The 14,547-nt window shown below is 41.0% G+C and overlaps 1 protein-coding gene across 2 annotated transcripts; it reads right to left on the bottom strand.

Moving 5' to 3' along the window:
* Positions 1-421: 421 nt before the first annotated feature.
* On the bottom strand, positions 422-13,587 carry LRIT3 (leucine rich repeat, Ig-like and transmembrane domains 3). Of its 2 annotated transcripts, XM_074148190.1 has the most exons (5): positions 13,379-13,494; positions 11,650-12,128; positions 2,567-2,872; positions 1,105-1,524; positions 422-1,065 (listed from the first exon to the last, which is right to left on the bottom strand). In XM_074148190.1, the coding sequence occupies exons 1-5, from the start codon at positions 13,492-13,494 to the stop codon at positions 422-424; spliced, it is 1,965 nt and encodes a 654-aa protein (XP_074004291.1). The 2 variants fall into 2 exon arrangements, with proteins under 2 accessions (XP_074004291.1, XP_074004290.1); XM_074148189.1 differs by having other exon boundaries at positions 422-1,524; positions 13,379-13,587.
* Positions 13,588-14,547: the final 960 nt, after the last annotated feature.

The following is a 14,547-nucleotide window of genomic DNA, read 5'->3' on the forward strand; positions in this document are numbered from 1 at the left end:
TAAAGTTTTGACTTCGATAGATATAGTTGAAACTGTTTTCCTATTATTTTTAAGTACATACTTTTTACGAAGGTTGTGAATAATGTTTGATACATGCAACTAGCACATCATACAGTAAAACAAGAGAAGAGAAAAAAGAATGATGTTTTAATGAAAACAAAAAATAGATCTTTAACCAGGCAACAACTTCATGCTGTATTCATCTTTTAAAGAACATCATTCCCTCACATCCAATGTCACAAACATAAAAAAAGAAAATAAACTGGCAACATTTTCCTTCTATTCTCCCTCCCACCCACCACCCTCCCCATCCAGTAGACTGCATACATATTCTGACAACCATCTGCTTCCAGATGCAGTACCATCACTTTGGATTAATTTTCCCTATTGTATATTCCATCTCCTCCACCCTCACCTATGTTCAACACAGATACTCAGACCTAGAGCCCTCGCTTTTGAAGGTCATTTGAGAATCCATGCTTGACCTAGAACAAAGGAGAAGTCTTTCCGACTCATCCGTGTACCTTCGTGCCCAGAGCTGCTCTCCTGCATTCACTGTTCGAGGCTTCAGAGACAGTGTTTCAAATTTCACATAGGTCTCTTTTGCAAGGTCAGCTTCCTTTGCAGTTTTTGGTTTCACACGAAGTTTTAAAACTTTATAGAGTAAGAAAAATATCAAAGGTAAAACAACCACACATGCTGCACTGCTGGCCAGTATCAGAATAGAAAACTGAGAGCTGCTGTCATCATTTAACCTATCAGTGGAGAAAATAATGCACTGCTCTTCCGTAGGTGGCACTCCTTTGGGTGAGACACACGCCATATATTGAGTCCTAGGTTGCAAGCCATCAATTGTGACTTTGTTTTTGCTAGAATCGGTGCTCAGAGGCAACATATCTTTCTCGCCGTACTTTGAGTATAACACAGTCACTGCAGAGTTGCCTGTGGCGTTGACAGTTTTCCAAGTTAAGGTCACTCTTTCATCAGTTTCACTGATCACTCTTAGGTTCTTTACAGTAACATTTTGCTCCACCGTACTTGCTGTATTCAATGAAGTATCCTCACCTTTCTTGCTTATCTCCCCAGTCAACTTTGTATCCTCACCTTTCTTGCTTATCTCCCCAGTTTGCCTTTTGTTTCCATTTGTCACTGCTTTTGAATTTTTCTTTCCATCGAACATGGGCCTGGATTGCTTCTTGTCAGTAAACCTGATGCTCGTTGATCTTTCAGTGCTAACCAGTGCTGTGGTGGTTGGTGTGGTGGGAAGAGGTGTAGTTGTCCTCTCAGGTTCCTGCTCGGATTCCTCCTGAGTGGTATTCTGTCTCTCTGCCTCTTGCTTCCTTCCATACTTCTGTGGTGACACAGTTGTAGTAACCACACCAACCACTGTGACGGTAACAGCAGCTTCTGACATTCCTGCCAAGTTCTTGGCTTTACATCTGTATTCTCCTGCATCCTTGTATGAAATCCCTGTCAAGCTTATTATGGACCATCTGACACCCTCTCCAGGTGTTTCTTGAATTACTACAGGAAAATAAAAAGAGAAAAACATTATAAAAGTGAGCTGAAGAGAAAGTAACTGTTATTAGACTACTTCTTCCCTTAAGTTATTTCTGCTAGAAGGAATCACGTGTATTAAACTTCTTAAAAAAACAATAAAACACAAACCAACCCCCCCCCCCCCCCCAAACTATGGAACTCCTTGAAACATATTACACTATTGCAGAAAAGTGCTCAGCTTGGGTCAAAATAGAATTGAATGTCTGGAGGAATTACAACATAATTTGCAGTTTCACTAAGTAAAACAAAACCACATAAAGGGAAATCAAATGTCTTAGAACTGCTAAGTGATTGGCAAATACAAGTCTGACTGACTTCAAGTGACATTGAACACACTAGCCATTTAAAACATGTTTGGAAATTACCTTTGTTTTAAGATATTTCAGTACTTTGGACTATTACCTTCTTCAGACCTACAATTTAAGATAACGCTTGGCACTAGCAAGAAACATTTTTTATATTTAAGTTACTGTATGATCTCTATCATAGTAACTAGAATGATGTAAGACAATCACAGCCTCTTTAGCATTCAAGATGTTTGTCAGAAATGAAGAATAAATGTGCAAATAACAGAAAACATGATTTTGGAAAATCCTATGTTTACAATGCTGAGTTTTAAGTGGCTCAGTTATGGCCTTTCTAGCTTTTTTAACACAAACATTTTGAACCAAAATGGAGATTCCAGTAACGAATTCTCCTTTCTGGTTTTCAGCTTCTGAGTTAGGGCCCAACTATCCCAACCTCCATTTTCCTTTATCCTTCCCCCGCTTCATCCGTTTTCCCCCTCCACATTGTTCTTATTACAGACGACACCCAGAGTCAGAACAGTCTGTTGGACCTGTTCAGACCAAGATCTAGACAGAGAATTTCGTAACTAGCTCTTGCACAGATAAAATCGCCAGCTTGACGCAATACGTGGCCCCTTGTTGCTCATTACAATGATGTCAAAGCACAAGCAACCCGACAATTTCAGGCTCTCCCGTTTCCTATAAAAGAGCAATTATACCTGTATAGTTCACTGGTATATTGTCTGACCTAGTCCAAGTAAGCTGCGGTGTTGGGTACCCGGTCGCATCGCAGCGGAGCAGGACGTTGCTTCCCAGCGGGGAAGTGATTTTCGTCGCTGACGTCATCACGGACGGTTTAAGACACTGCTCTAACTCAGCTCTCTGGAACAAGATTCCTGCCAGGTTCTCGGGTCCGCTACATGAGACCAATGGATCAAGAAGTACAAGCGAGTTGTCCACAATTTTGGAAAATTCAATCAGCTTTGAAATACGACAGTCGCAAAACCATGGGTTGTCCTGCAAACCTGAGGCAGGGAGGGAGGAGGGGAAACAAAACAAAACAAAACTGTTGTCAGGCTACATATGGATGTTGTGATTATAGTACGACGCATGACTTCCACCAAGTACAACCAAGGATTCTGCATTCATCTTTTCTCTTTCCATGTGTCTTTTTTTGTTCGGCTGATTGGTGGGGGAGTTTTTGCAGAGGTGAGGAGGAACAGTACGAATGTTTATTAAGCTAAACTTTTTTCTTCGCAGAAGCTTACAGGAGCACAGTAACATATTGGCAGTGCCTTTCCTTAACTTTGCTATTTATCTAGGAAAAACCACTTTGAAAAGATGTCTTAAGACTGAAGATACATTTTCACCTGCATGTGACTTCTGGAAAGATAGCTTCTCAGGGCTATTGCATCCCATCGCTCTCCTCTGCTCTTAGTTCTTCTTTGGGCTCTTACAGTTTGATGTTCTCAGACCCTTTTTTCAATGCTTGCAGAGAATTTAAGAGCTTACACAAGTATCTCTGCCCCTTGAAAAAAAGGATAAAGGCTAAGGAGAAAAGGCTTTAGGCCAGTAAAATTCTTATCTGGCTCTGAACTATACCAATATTCTTAGAAATCTGGCTTCAATTTACGACAACCTCTGAAATACACTCAAAAAGAATGGCAGAAGAGTAGAAAATGCAGAGGACCCTGAAAAAAAGCTGACGACTACAACATTTTTATGATGGCACACAAGAATGCTGACTCTCCTCTTCCGTTAGAGGCTAGAACACTTGCCTCTTGATTCCAAATTCCTTGAATGAGAGGCTTCTCCGTCTTGGTGAACTTATTATGGTGAAACAGAGTAGCCATTTCTGAGGAATATAAGTTTAAATCCTCAGCTGGTATCGATTACTCTGCGAGGTTGACCTTCACAGAGCAACAGCAGCTTCACCAGGTAAAACACCACACATCGTATCACACGAGGTCAAGTATTTTCTCATTTGACTTATACTTTTGGGAGCACTTTTTTCATTTTTTTCAGGTATTAACAATAAGCAGAACTTACAGTCTGAAACGAAGGACGGTAGGCAAGAGCCTGTCACTATTGAATTTACTGGTTAGCGCAACAGACAAGTCACATTAATTAAAAAAAAATTAAGAGGAAAAAAAACTCCTGAAGCACCTGCTAATAGCAGTGTGTATTTTTAGGAAATACCAAAACAGATAATGGAAAAATTCCGGGTTTTGTTCTGGAAGAAACCTGTAGATGAAACAATACATGAATAATTAACTATTGCTTCCTTTTATCGCCTGACCAAGATTAGGTTATTTTAAGCACAATGGCAGTGATTGGTTAAAACCAGAGTAAACCCCAATTAATCCCCTCTTTAAAACAAGACTTGACCTGAAGAGATTCCATGACTTTGACATCACAATCCAATTTCACCCCTTCCAGACATAAGAGATTTTACATCTATTCACTACTTATTGCCCGCTGGAACGGAGAAGGAGAAATCAAGGAAACTGTATCAGCAACTGTGTTTCGTTAAAAAAAAAAAAAAGAAAGAAATAATCTCCAAAATATGAATTTTTTTCCTGTGAACTTCACACATATATTTACAAGGAAAAAAGATACAATCCAGATATTTTCCTTATGTCTAAGCACATCAACTGTTTGTGCTCGTTAAAATTCTGCCCAGACACGCACATGTATGTAACTGTTTGTGCTCATCTTTTAAATTAGGGAAGCTTTAGTTTGTACTGAGAGAGAGTTAGAGACAATATTCCTGTAATATTTTTTTTGCATTCTCACTTGCTTATAATGGGTCAATTTTCTTTTCTATGTTAAGAAAGAGACTGAGCGTTTGAAAATTAAATTCCCCCTAAGGTATAAGAAGGAAGACAGGATCCCCTTGAAACAAGGCCTCAACTGGCAGAGTTACTCCATAAAAAAAGCTACTAAAATGCATATGAACTCCCACCATGGTCCTTCTGCTATCTAGACGACAGAAGCACGGGGCAGCTGTGCTACGAGCCGGTGGCAGGGCAGGAACTCTGGGTCCACAGCCTTAACCAGGACAGATTTGCAGCATCAGTAGGACCCCCATCCCACATACCAGGCAGCAGATTCTTCCTTAAATCAAACACTACTGAAAATATTTCTTATGCAAGCTTTGCTGCAGGAAAGGATGGGGTTTATTATTGTTATACTGGGGTTTATTATTAAAAACCCCATCAGAGGGTGATCAGAGGGGATGGAGCACCTCCCCTATGAAGACAGGCTGAGAGAGCTGGGGTTGTTCAGCCTGGAGAAGAGAAGGCTCCGAGGAGACCTCATAGCAGCCTTCCAATATCTGAAGGGAGCCTACAGGAGAGATGGGGAGGGATTCTTTGTCAGGAAGTGTAGTGACAGGACAAGGGGTAATGGTTTTAAATTGGAAGAGGGGAGATTTAGATTAGATATTAGGAGGAAATTCTTTCCTGTGAGGGTGGTGAGACCCTGGAACAGGTTGCCCAGGGAAGCTGTGGATGCCCCATCCCTGGAAGTGTTCAAGGCCAGGCTGGATGGGGCTTTGAGCAACCTGGTCTGGTGGAGGTGTCCCTGCCCATGGCAGGGGGTTGGAACTTGATGATCTTTATGGTCCCTTCCAACTCTAACCACTCTATAATTCTATGATTATTATTATTATACTAGCAGCGCTCAAAGGTCTTTCAAATGGAATTATAGAATCATTTAGGTTGGAAAAGACCTTTAAGATCATCACGTCCAACCATAAACCTAACACTGCCAAGTCCACCACTAAACCATGTCCCTAAGTGCCGCATCTACACGTCTTTTAAATATCTCCAGGGATGGTGACTCAATCACTTCCCTGGGCAGCCTGTTCCAGAGCCTGACAACCCTTTTGGTGACGGAATTTTTCCTAACATATATATAAATAGATGGCTTTCATATTCTCCCAGTGTCCCAAAGTAACAAAAAGTATCAGAAATTGACAAAATAGAAGGAATGATGAAGCAAAGATGGATAGCCCTGAGATTGGATGGTTGTTTAGTCCAGTCTGGGACACAGGCTTGACCATCTCAGAAGGCCTGGTTTAAGCTTGAGAAGAAAGCCATAGTCCCAGAAGACTCTGTACTTCTGTGCTTTAGTGCGAAAAGAGAGTTATTTCAGTTAGTGACCTCATCTCCCCAATCCATCATGCTCCCCAGTGGAACTGGATAAAGAAGCAGGACTTATATAAATACATATAATATATACAGATACAGGAGTTCTTTGCTTGCCTCCATGGCTCATACCTTCTGTTTATCTGTGTCTTGCCAATATCTGGCAGTATTCACATTATTTTTAGTAAACTTGCACAGCCATTGTAAGTCATCAAGTCACGTGAATTCCCAAAATGAAAAGATGAAAGCACTATTGAGTTGGAAGCAAGGATAAAACATTGAATTTGATTATACTTCAGTTAGCTATCGAAGAGAAGAGAAATCTGATGGAACACCAAGTCTTTATAAACCCTGGATTATTTTGTAGAAATATTAAGGCAGCTTGCTGACCTGAGGAAGAAATACTAACCAAGGCAAAACAAATGTTAATAAATATTTATGCATTGCAATATACCATTGGAGTGTATTTTAACATTAAATATGGATTAGAAATTGCTCTAAAAACCTTTCTTTATTCTAGATTTATTATATTTTCAATTTACTCTCACACATTTATATGTATGCTTGCGTGTACAATAGCAATGGCAAATATATGTTTATGTCTGTGTGCATGCACATTTTTGCAGTCTCCTCGCTAAGCAGGGTTTCCCCACGCTGTGTCAATATGGACTTTAGGATTCAAAGTAGCTACGAGCAAAATTTCCTTTGTAAATCAGTAACCACTCTCAGACCATAATTTGTATAATATATTGCTTTTCAATGGCTGTAAAATGCCAGTATGTGAAATATTCAAGTTTTGGGCTGACGGAAATCTTCATTACAGCTTGGGCCAACCTACACCCAAGGCTCTCTTCCAGCTGAAGCTCCAAAATTTTTCATCCGTGGTTCTGAACAGTAAAGCCCACTTCCCGCACTGTGTCCCAGTGTTTCCTACACACAGTAATTGCTAGGGAGTAGTTCAGGAAAAGCAGCATCTACCCAATATAACAGTCTAACAGCTGGGAGCCTGAGGGACTTGCAGCATTTCAAGTTTTTTGGCACTTCTACATGCAACAGAGGCAAGATCTCATCTAACTGCCACTCTATCAAATCCTGGATTCCTCTGTTCCTCTCAGCGACTCACCAGATGTAATTTTCCATACGGAAAATGCTATTGCCATCATTCACGCCAGAAATTTCAATCTTTGTGCAGCAGCCAACGCTGAAAGCTAGCTGTGATTTGGAGCAATGTATATAAGGCTATAGCTCCAGAGGTAACCAAGAAAGGGCCAGATGGACTCACATACTGGTCTCACGATCATTTCCACTGCTTAATTGTCAGCTCACTCCACAGCTTTGTTTTGAACTGTTCCAAAGGGCGCTCTCCAAGACAAAGCCAGGCATGGCTCCAGGGACAGTTCACACTTGATGGACTGCTCCCTGAAGGGCTTATGGATGAGACCACACCAAGGACATCTGTCTCTATCCTATTCTTTCCCCCAGCGTAACTGCAACAGGCTTTGCACCTCCAAACTACCCTGCATGCCTATCAGCCCCCCAGGAACACAACACAGCCTTGCTATTTTATATATAAAAAGCACAATTCAATAGGTTGTGATGCGATGCTTAGATTAGTTCAGGCAGCCTGAACTAAAGAAAAATAGAATCATAGAATTGTCTAGGTTGGAAGGGACCTTTAAGATCATCTAGTCCAACCATCAACCTAACTCTGATAAAAAACCCCCATCACTAAACCATGTCTCTAAGCACTATGTCAACCCGGCTTTTGAAAACCTCCAGGGATGGTGCCTCAACCACTTCCCTGGGCAGCCCATTCCAAGGCTTAATAACCCTTTCAGCGTCAAAATTTTTCCTGATATCCAATCTGAACCTCCCCTGGTGCAACTTGAGGCCATTTCCCCTTGTCCCATCGCCTGTTCCGTGGGAGAAGAGACCGACCCCCCCTGGCTACACCCTCCTTTCAGGGAGTTGTAGAGAGTGAGAAGGTCTCCCCTCAGCCTCCTTTTCTCCAGGCTGAACACCCCCAGCTCCCTCAGCCTCTCCTCACAAGACTTGTTCTCCAGACCCCTCACCAGCTCCGTTGCCCTTCTCCAGACCCGCTCCCGCCCCTCAATGTCTTTTTTGTGGGAAGGGGCCCAAAACTGGACACAGCACTCGAGGTGGGGCCTCAAGTCACCCACCCAGTTACATTTTAGAGTCACTGCAGCATCCCGTAGAGCCCACTGAAAACCAAGGGATAAATCTTACCAAGTGTGGAACAGTCAGTCAGCTTTAAAGAGAGCTGGCCCTAAACTGTGTGGATGAAAGAAAGCCAGAGTGAGCCACTTGCCCAGAGGGTCAGGAGCCATTCCCTGACCTTCTTTCATTTAGCATAGTGTCCACACAGAGGAACATCATACAGTAGGAGGTAATTAAAAAAAAAAAAACAAAAACAACTCAAGCCCCTAAATGCAGAGATTATGAATTGGAAGAAGGAGATGCTAACCTACCAGTCCCCTGGCAAAAGTAGTCCATGGCTCCTCCAAGAGTCCTTGAAGTAGACATGGGGAGCCTGAACTTTCTCTTACGTGCAACCTTCTTGATGCTCAGTCAAGACACTGAAGACAAAATTGCCTCCTGGCGTTAAAAAATATATACGCACAAACATTTGGGTTTGGGGCTTTGCTGTTGTCGATCTTGTTAATTAAACACAAGGGACAATCTTGTTTTGCCAGAACTAGGAGAGAACTATGGCCAGCTCAAGCCATAATTTCTTACACTAAGTAGAATCTGACTGCTGTTTTCCCGACTAGACAAAAACAGCATTTATTTGCTCTGGGTTCCAGCTTCTGGCAGAGCTCTTGTCTGCAGATGCCATTCCGTGTGGGCACATAGGTCGGGCGGAACGCTGCCACAGAGAACGGCTGGAGAACACAGGACACTCTTGAGCACCAAAGCAAGCACTGCCTGCAATTGTGGGCATCACATTTTAAGAGAAACCTTTTTTTTTTTTTTAAACACAAAGGAGTCCAAAGGGAACCAGTAACTATGGTAGAAATTTTTTTTAAAGAAGCCTCACAGTCCATAAGAAAGTGCTGAAAGAAATGGTGTGATTGGTTAAGGCGGCAAACAGGGAAGGAAAATGTATGAAAGGTTACTATAAGAGATGGTAATTAGTGTTTCTGTACGTCCATCTCATGTAGGACAATAGGTAATCAGCTTAGTTTGCAGTAAGGGAGATTGAGGTTAGATATTAAGAGAAACTTTCTCACTATCCTGATAGATAAGTACTGGAAGAGGTTACCAGAGAAGGCTCTGGAATGATCTGGCCGCAAGCTTTAAGAACGGTACTGACTTAACCAGAACGGTTGAGTTCATCCGGATCTGCATCCCAGAAGGCTAGAAGCCTTTTTGAAATCCTTCCTGACCACACATCCCTGTGACCCTTACCTCCACCTCAGAGGAGGAGGAGAGCATCTGTGGGATACACTTCTGCTCCCTCAGGCTCCAGCAATCCCGGTAGAGTCAGGAGGGGTGTCAGAGAGGAAACAATGCCACCGAGCGCATCTTGCTCCTGTCATTCTAAGCCAACATCTCCTATGGCTGGAGCATGATAGAGACATCTCAACTCCTAGGTTATCTTTCTAGCCTGACAGTTTCTACTAACCATTCATTCCTGAAAAAGAACTGCTTTGCAACAGTCCGTCAACGGCAACCTAAGGATGAGCCTCTGCATAACTACAACTTCAGAAGCTCCAGTACTATAGATAATACAGCTAACACTTAGCGGAGACTAAGTAAGTTTGTCAAAGTAACCCACAGCATAAAGAGCACCGCACTTCCTAATCTCCAGAGGAAGGGGATGTTTTACTCGCTAGAGAATTTCTTATATAGCAAGCACTGTCTGTCTGCATTGAGATACACTCATCATAAGGCTATGAAGTCAATGAGAGAAAATTCAGCTAATTATTCACAGCTTACCTAAGGGAGACTTACTCAACGCAATACAATGACAGTACTACCTGGCATTTTGCATTCTCAGATCCAAAACTACAATCGCTGCACAGAGCCTCCCTCAGCATGTAACGTTAAAGAAAGAGAAGCTGGTGCTGTCTGATCCCAGCATGTATTCCCCTCTGGAGATCTGTGTTCAAACCCAATTGTAGTTCATAAATGAAAATGATCCAAAGGTCACATCCAAGTCCCTAGAGAACTCAATGCTGGCACCAGAGGGTTTTCCAGGACTAGGGGAGGCTGGCAAAGTGCCTGCACCAACAAAGCGGAGAGAAGAGCATGTGTGGTTTGGGGTTTTTTTGGTGTTTGTTTTTTGTGTTCTTTTGTTTGTTTATTTCTTTTGGTTTTTAAGTGGTGAGAGCTACTTAAGGTAAGGAAACCAAATAACCTCTGGGACTCCCTCATGAGATCATCAGGAAGATTAGATCTAGCACAGTTAGCTCCTACTTTACTGCCTCCTGTACCCTTCCGTGTGGGCACGGGGAAAGGCGTACTGAGCTGGATTTAGTTTTACAGCTTTTTCTTTTCTTTTTTTTTGAATCCTGAATATACGAAGATCCTGAATATATGAAATATATCCTGAATAAACGAAGATCCTATTAATGCTGCAAACCTACAGTTATCGTGTATGTGAGGAACTCGTTCAGCCTACTTGCATTTATGAAGTGACTTATATACAGCCTCATCTGAATGAGAGTTTCAAATTGCAGCTTCTGCTGTGAAACAGAGGAGGTGAAAAAATGAACACTGGAGAGTTGGGGTTCAGGTCAAGAAATTGGAAATACTGGGCAGCCCAATGCAGGGCAGACCTCTACCAGTGGGTACAGAACTACTGCAGTTAATTTATGGAGTGTCAGCTTCTTTTCCTCCCTTTCACCCACTATGCTACAGTACAAAAACATCAAAACAGGAACTTGGACATAGACAGCGACAGAAGAGAACGCTATTGAGAGAGCTGTTCCATCCATGTTCTGAAACTGCGGAAGAGTCTGGCCAAACTATTCTTAAATACTTACTTTAAATGCTATAAAAAGTACTGTGAAGTTGTAGGGAACAGATTCCTATTCTCTCTCCCATATGCAACATGTAAATTGGGAAAAGCTTCAGGATAATCAGTCAGCTTTAGAGCAACACAAGGTCAACAGGAGTCACGGAGAGAGCAGAGCTGGACTCTTTTAAGCCACCACCACTATCTAGAACTCTGGGTCTCAGGACAGGCTTCATATGAGCATCAGCTCTAACTACTTGTTTGGCCTGTGAGTCACTGGAAAACCCAGTTGCAAATGGAGATGCTTGTGGTTGCAACCAGACAGTGATGAGGGAAATGTCAGCAAAACCAAAATTTTTAGAAGTCCTGCATTTTTATGGATACTGAATATACCAGGTGGCCTGTATTCCTGTAGACTGGAATCCCATAGATTTCACTTCAGTTTTATGACCTTGAGATAATAATATACATGGAGGTCGCTCCATGGAGGTCAATCTTCATTTTATAGTTTTCTGCCACCAACAGAAAATAAATAAATAAATAATCACAGAAGACTGATCTGGATAAAACCCACTCTCCTGAATCCCAGGTTGGTCCCCTCCCTGCTCTCACTTGCATCTTAACATTTAGGTATATTTTAATAATGAACGAGACTGGCTGTTTAACATACCCAAAATGACTCTCTGGGTTGCCAGAATGTCTGTGTTCTTGGGCAGGACAGCTTCTGAGAAGGGAGGCCAAATGTCCATCAAGTCCGATGGCAAGGTGGTTAGCTTGTTGCTGGATATGTCCAGGTAGGTGAGGTTTCTCAGGTACCGGCCAGCATCAGCAGGAATGCTGGTCACTTTATTGTTGTGTAAATCAAGGGTCCGTAGGTTGGGCATCTCTGCCAGCGATTCCCAAGGGAAAGTTGAGAGCAGGTTACCATCCAGCCGTAGCTCATGTAGCTGTTTCAAGTTATAGAAACTGCTGATATCAATGTTGGCTACACAGTTGTAAGTTACCCACAGGTATTTGAGATCTACTAGATAGTAAAAGGCTTCAGTTGGAATCCTTCGTATGACAGTTTTCTCTATACGAAGTTTTACGGTATCCACAGGAACGTTCACAGGGATCTCATACATGTCAGGATCGTTACAGAGCACAGACCTTGCATCCAAAGGGGGAAAACAAACAAACAAACAAACAAACAAACAAGAGAGAGATTGGCATTTCTTTCTCAGAAATTTGTATCTCAGATTTAAAAGCAAATGCTATTACTTTCTGCAATGCTACTAGCAAGAGCAGCCCTCTGAATTGAAAAACTGATAAGACAAATGGGGATTTTTTATAAAGAGAAAAAGAATACAAATTAGCAATGATACTTTCATATGAAATCTAATTTGCTTTATTCTAAAGCACGTGAACACCGTCTTCTGTCCATCATTCTATTGATAACTGAAAAACAGAAGCCATGGTATAAGGAATAATACATGCATGTATCTCAACTGTGAACTGCATGACATGTTTTAGTAAAATTCAGAATATTGGATTACTAATTTCTAGTTTTTCTGCATGATGAAGATTCAAAGTATTTGTCTATATAGACAATAGACAACATATAGGCAATTTCAGAATAGACTGAAAATCAAAAGTGTTAGCATATTTACCTAGGGGAGAGCATTCTAGCCCTATTTCTGGTGTCTACATAGAAATTACCTGCTTCTTAGAGGTGCTAAGAACTTTCTCCTCCCGCTGATTTCAGTGAAATGGGATTTGTCAGCATTTTCAGGAATCAGCATGCTTCCATTTCTTTGGGGTACACTGTTTGCCCATGTTGGCTTGAAGACTCCCCTCCCCTCAATAAGCCCATCTTTAATTTTCTCCCTCTTTCTCTATATTCTTCCTCTATTTTACTTTCTCCTCATGCAGCTTTAGACTAGATAGGTTGTGACAGTAAGCCGCAATGACAAACAGTATTTCCCAAAAGTAACATGACAATACCCAGATCATCAAAATTCAAATAAACCTCTTTATTACCGAAAATTATCTGATTTTCCTGCAGATTAAAAAAAAAGAAGAAACTACTGTATTTATGTAAACCAGAATCACTTTACAGTAGACAACTACTTTGTAGAAATAGGAAGGACATTACAATAGTAGGAAAATCACGGAGCAGAAAGAAATTGCCTTCGGCAAAAACTGAAGATCTAGAGTAGAGTAGCTATTTGCTAAGTACAACGCCATAATCACCATCTGCTGCTATTCAGAAACACCGCGAGCCATATAACACAAGTGTAAAATATACTTTTTATTCAACTATGCTAAAACTAATTTGCAACGTATGCAAATGTTATTTCTACTTTCTTCAACCCTTCTCCTTATAAATTGCTTTGTATAACAAATAATGAAATATGTACCTTGCTCCAGTGCCATCACTTCTGCCATGGTAAACGCAAGTGCATTGTGAAGGACAAAAGCCATGCACTTCTTCAAAAAAGCTCATTAGGAGGTAGAAGTAAATAAAAAGATACATGGCTTCCTCTCAGCAGAACAGATATGAAAAAAATCTGAAAACTTTATTCCTAGGCACTCATGGGCAGTGTGCTACGAATGTGAACGTAGACATCCATTTAGTAACAGCAGATTACATCAGATTAGCCGAGATCTGTAGTTGCTTAACCTTCAAACGTATCCTGAAAGGGATCAGTTAAACCGGCTCATTCTTTATTCTGACAGAAGAACACACTCTGTTTCAAATCATATCCAGTATGGTTCAAGGCTATTTTAATACGTAGCTTGTAGGGTTAGTATGTAATAAAATATCTCTTTGCTCCTAAGAGGCAATGCATTATTTACTGTCCATAAAGTGTTCCAAGGTCCCTGAAGGAAATCTAGCAAAGGATGAGGATACTGCATGGCGTTTTCTTTAATACTAAAAATTACAAATTAATAGGAAGCCTAGATTCCTATTAGAATCCCTATAGAAAGAGGGCTTTTAAAAAATCACATAAAAACAGTTTTTTACCAAAAAAACCCCACATACATTTTAAATAAATTACACACTGCAAAGCCAAACTTCAGGTGCATACATACATAATAGAAGATATTTATTCTCAAATTCTGAGAATCATCAAGAGTGCATACACTACCATTCATAAATAGATCTATACACAGTCATCTCTTCCATCCTGAATAAATCCATTGCTCACATCACCACAGGTATTTTTTAAAAATTACACAACAGACCTATATAACCATGAGACTGACTTCGAAATGATGAGAAATTACCATAACTATTTACTCGGTTTTATGTGCCTCCTAAGGGTCAAGTTTTAGGGTGCTTTTTGTCTCATTTTCAGGATTTGCTGAGCAGTCACAAGCACTAGAAACTTCTAAAAGAAAAGCTGTTTTTCCTACAAATTCATTTGGCTGTGTGAGCCAAAACTTTAAAAATACATTAAATATCCTGCAACTCCTTCAAAATGCTAAAAGCTGACAGCAGGTTCTATAGGGTTTGGCTAGATATTTTGATATCTTAACATACTCACAGAAATAGAACTCTGCAAGGCGTATCAACACGGACACT

This window comes from Numenius arquata, chromosome 5, assembly GCF_964106895.1.
Source record: "Numenius arquata chromosome 5, bNumArq3.hap1.1, whole genome shotgun sequence".
Taxonomy (NCBI): Eukaryota; Metazoa; Chordata; class Aves; order Charadriiformes; family Scolopacidae; genus Numenius; species Numenius arquata.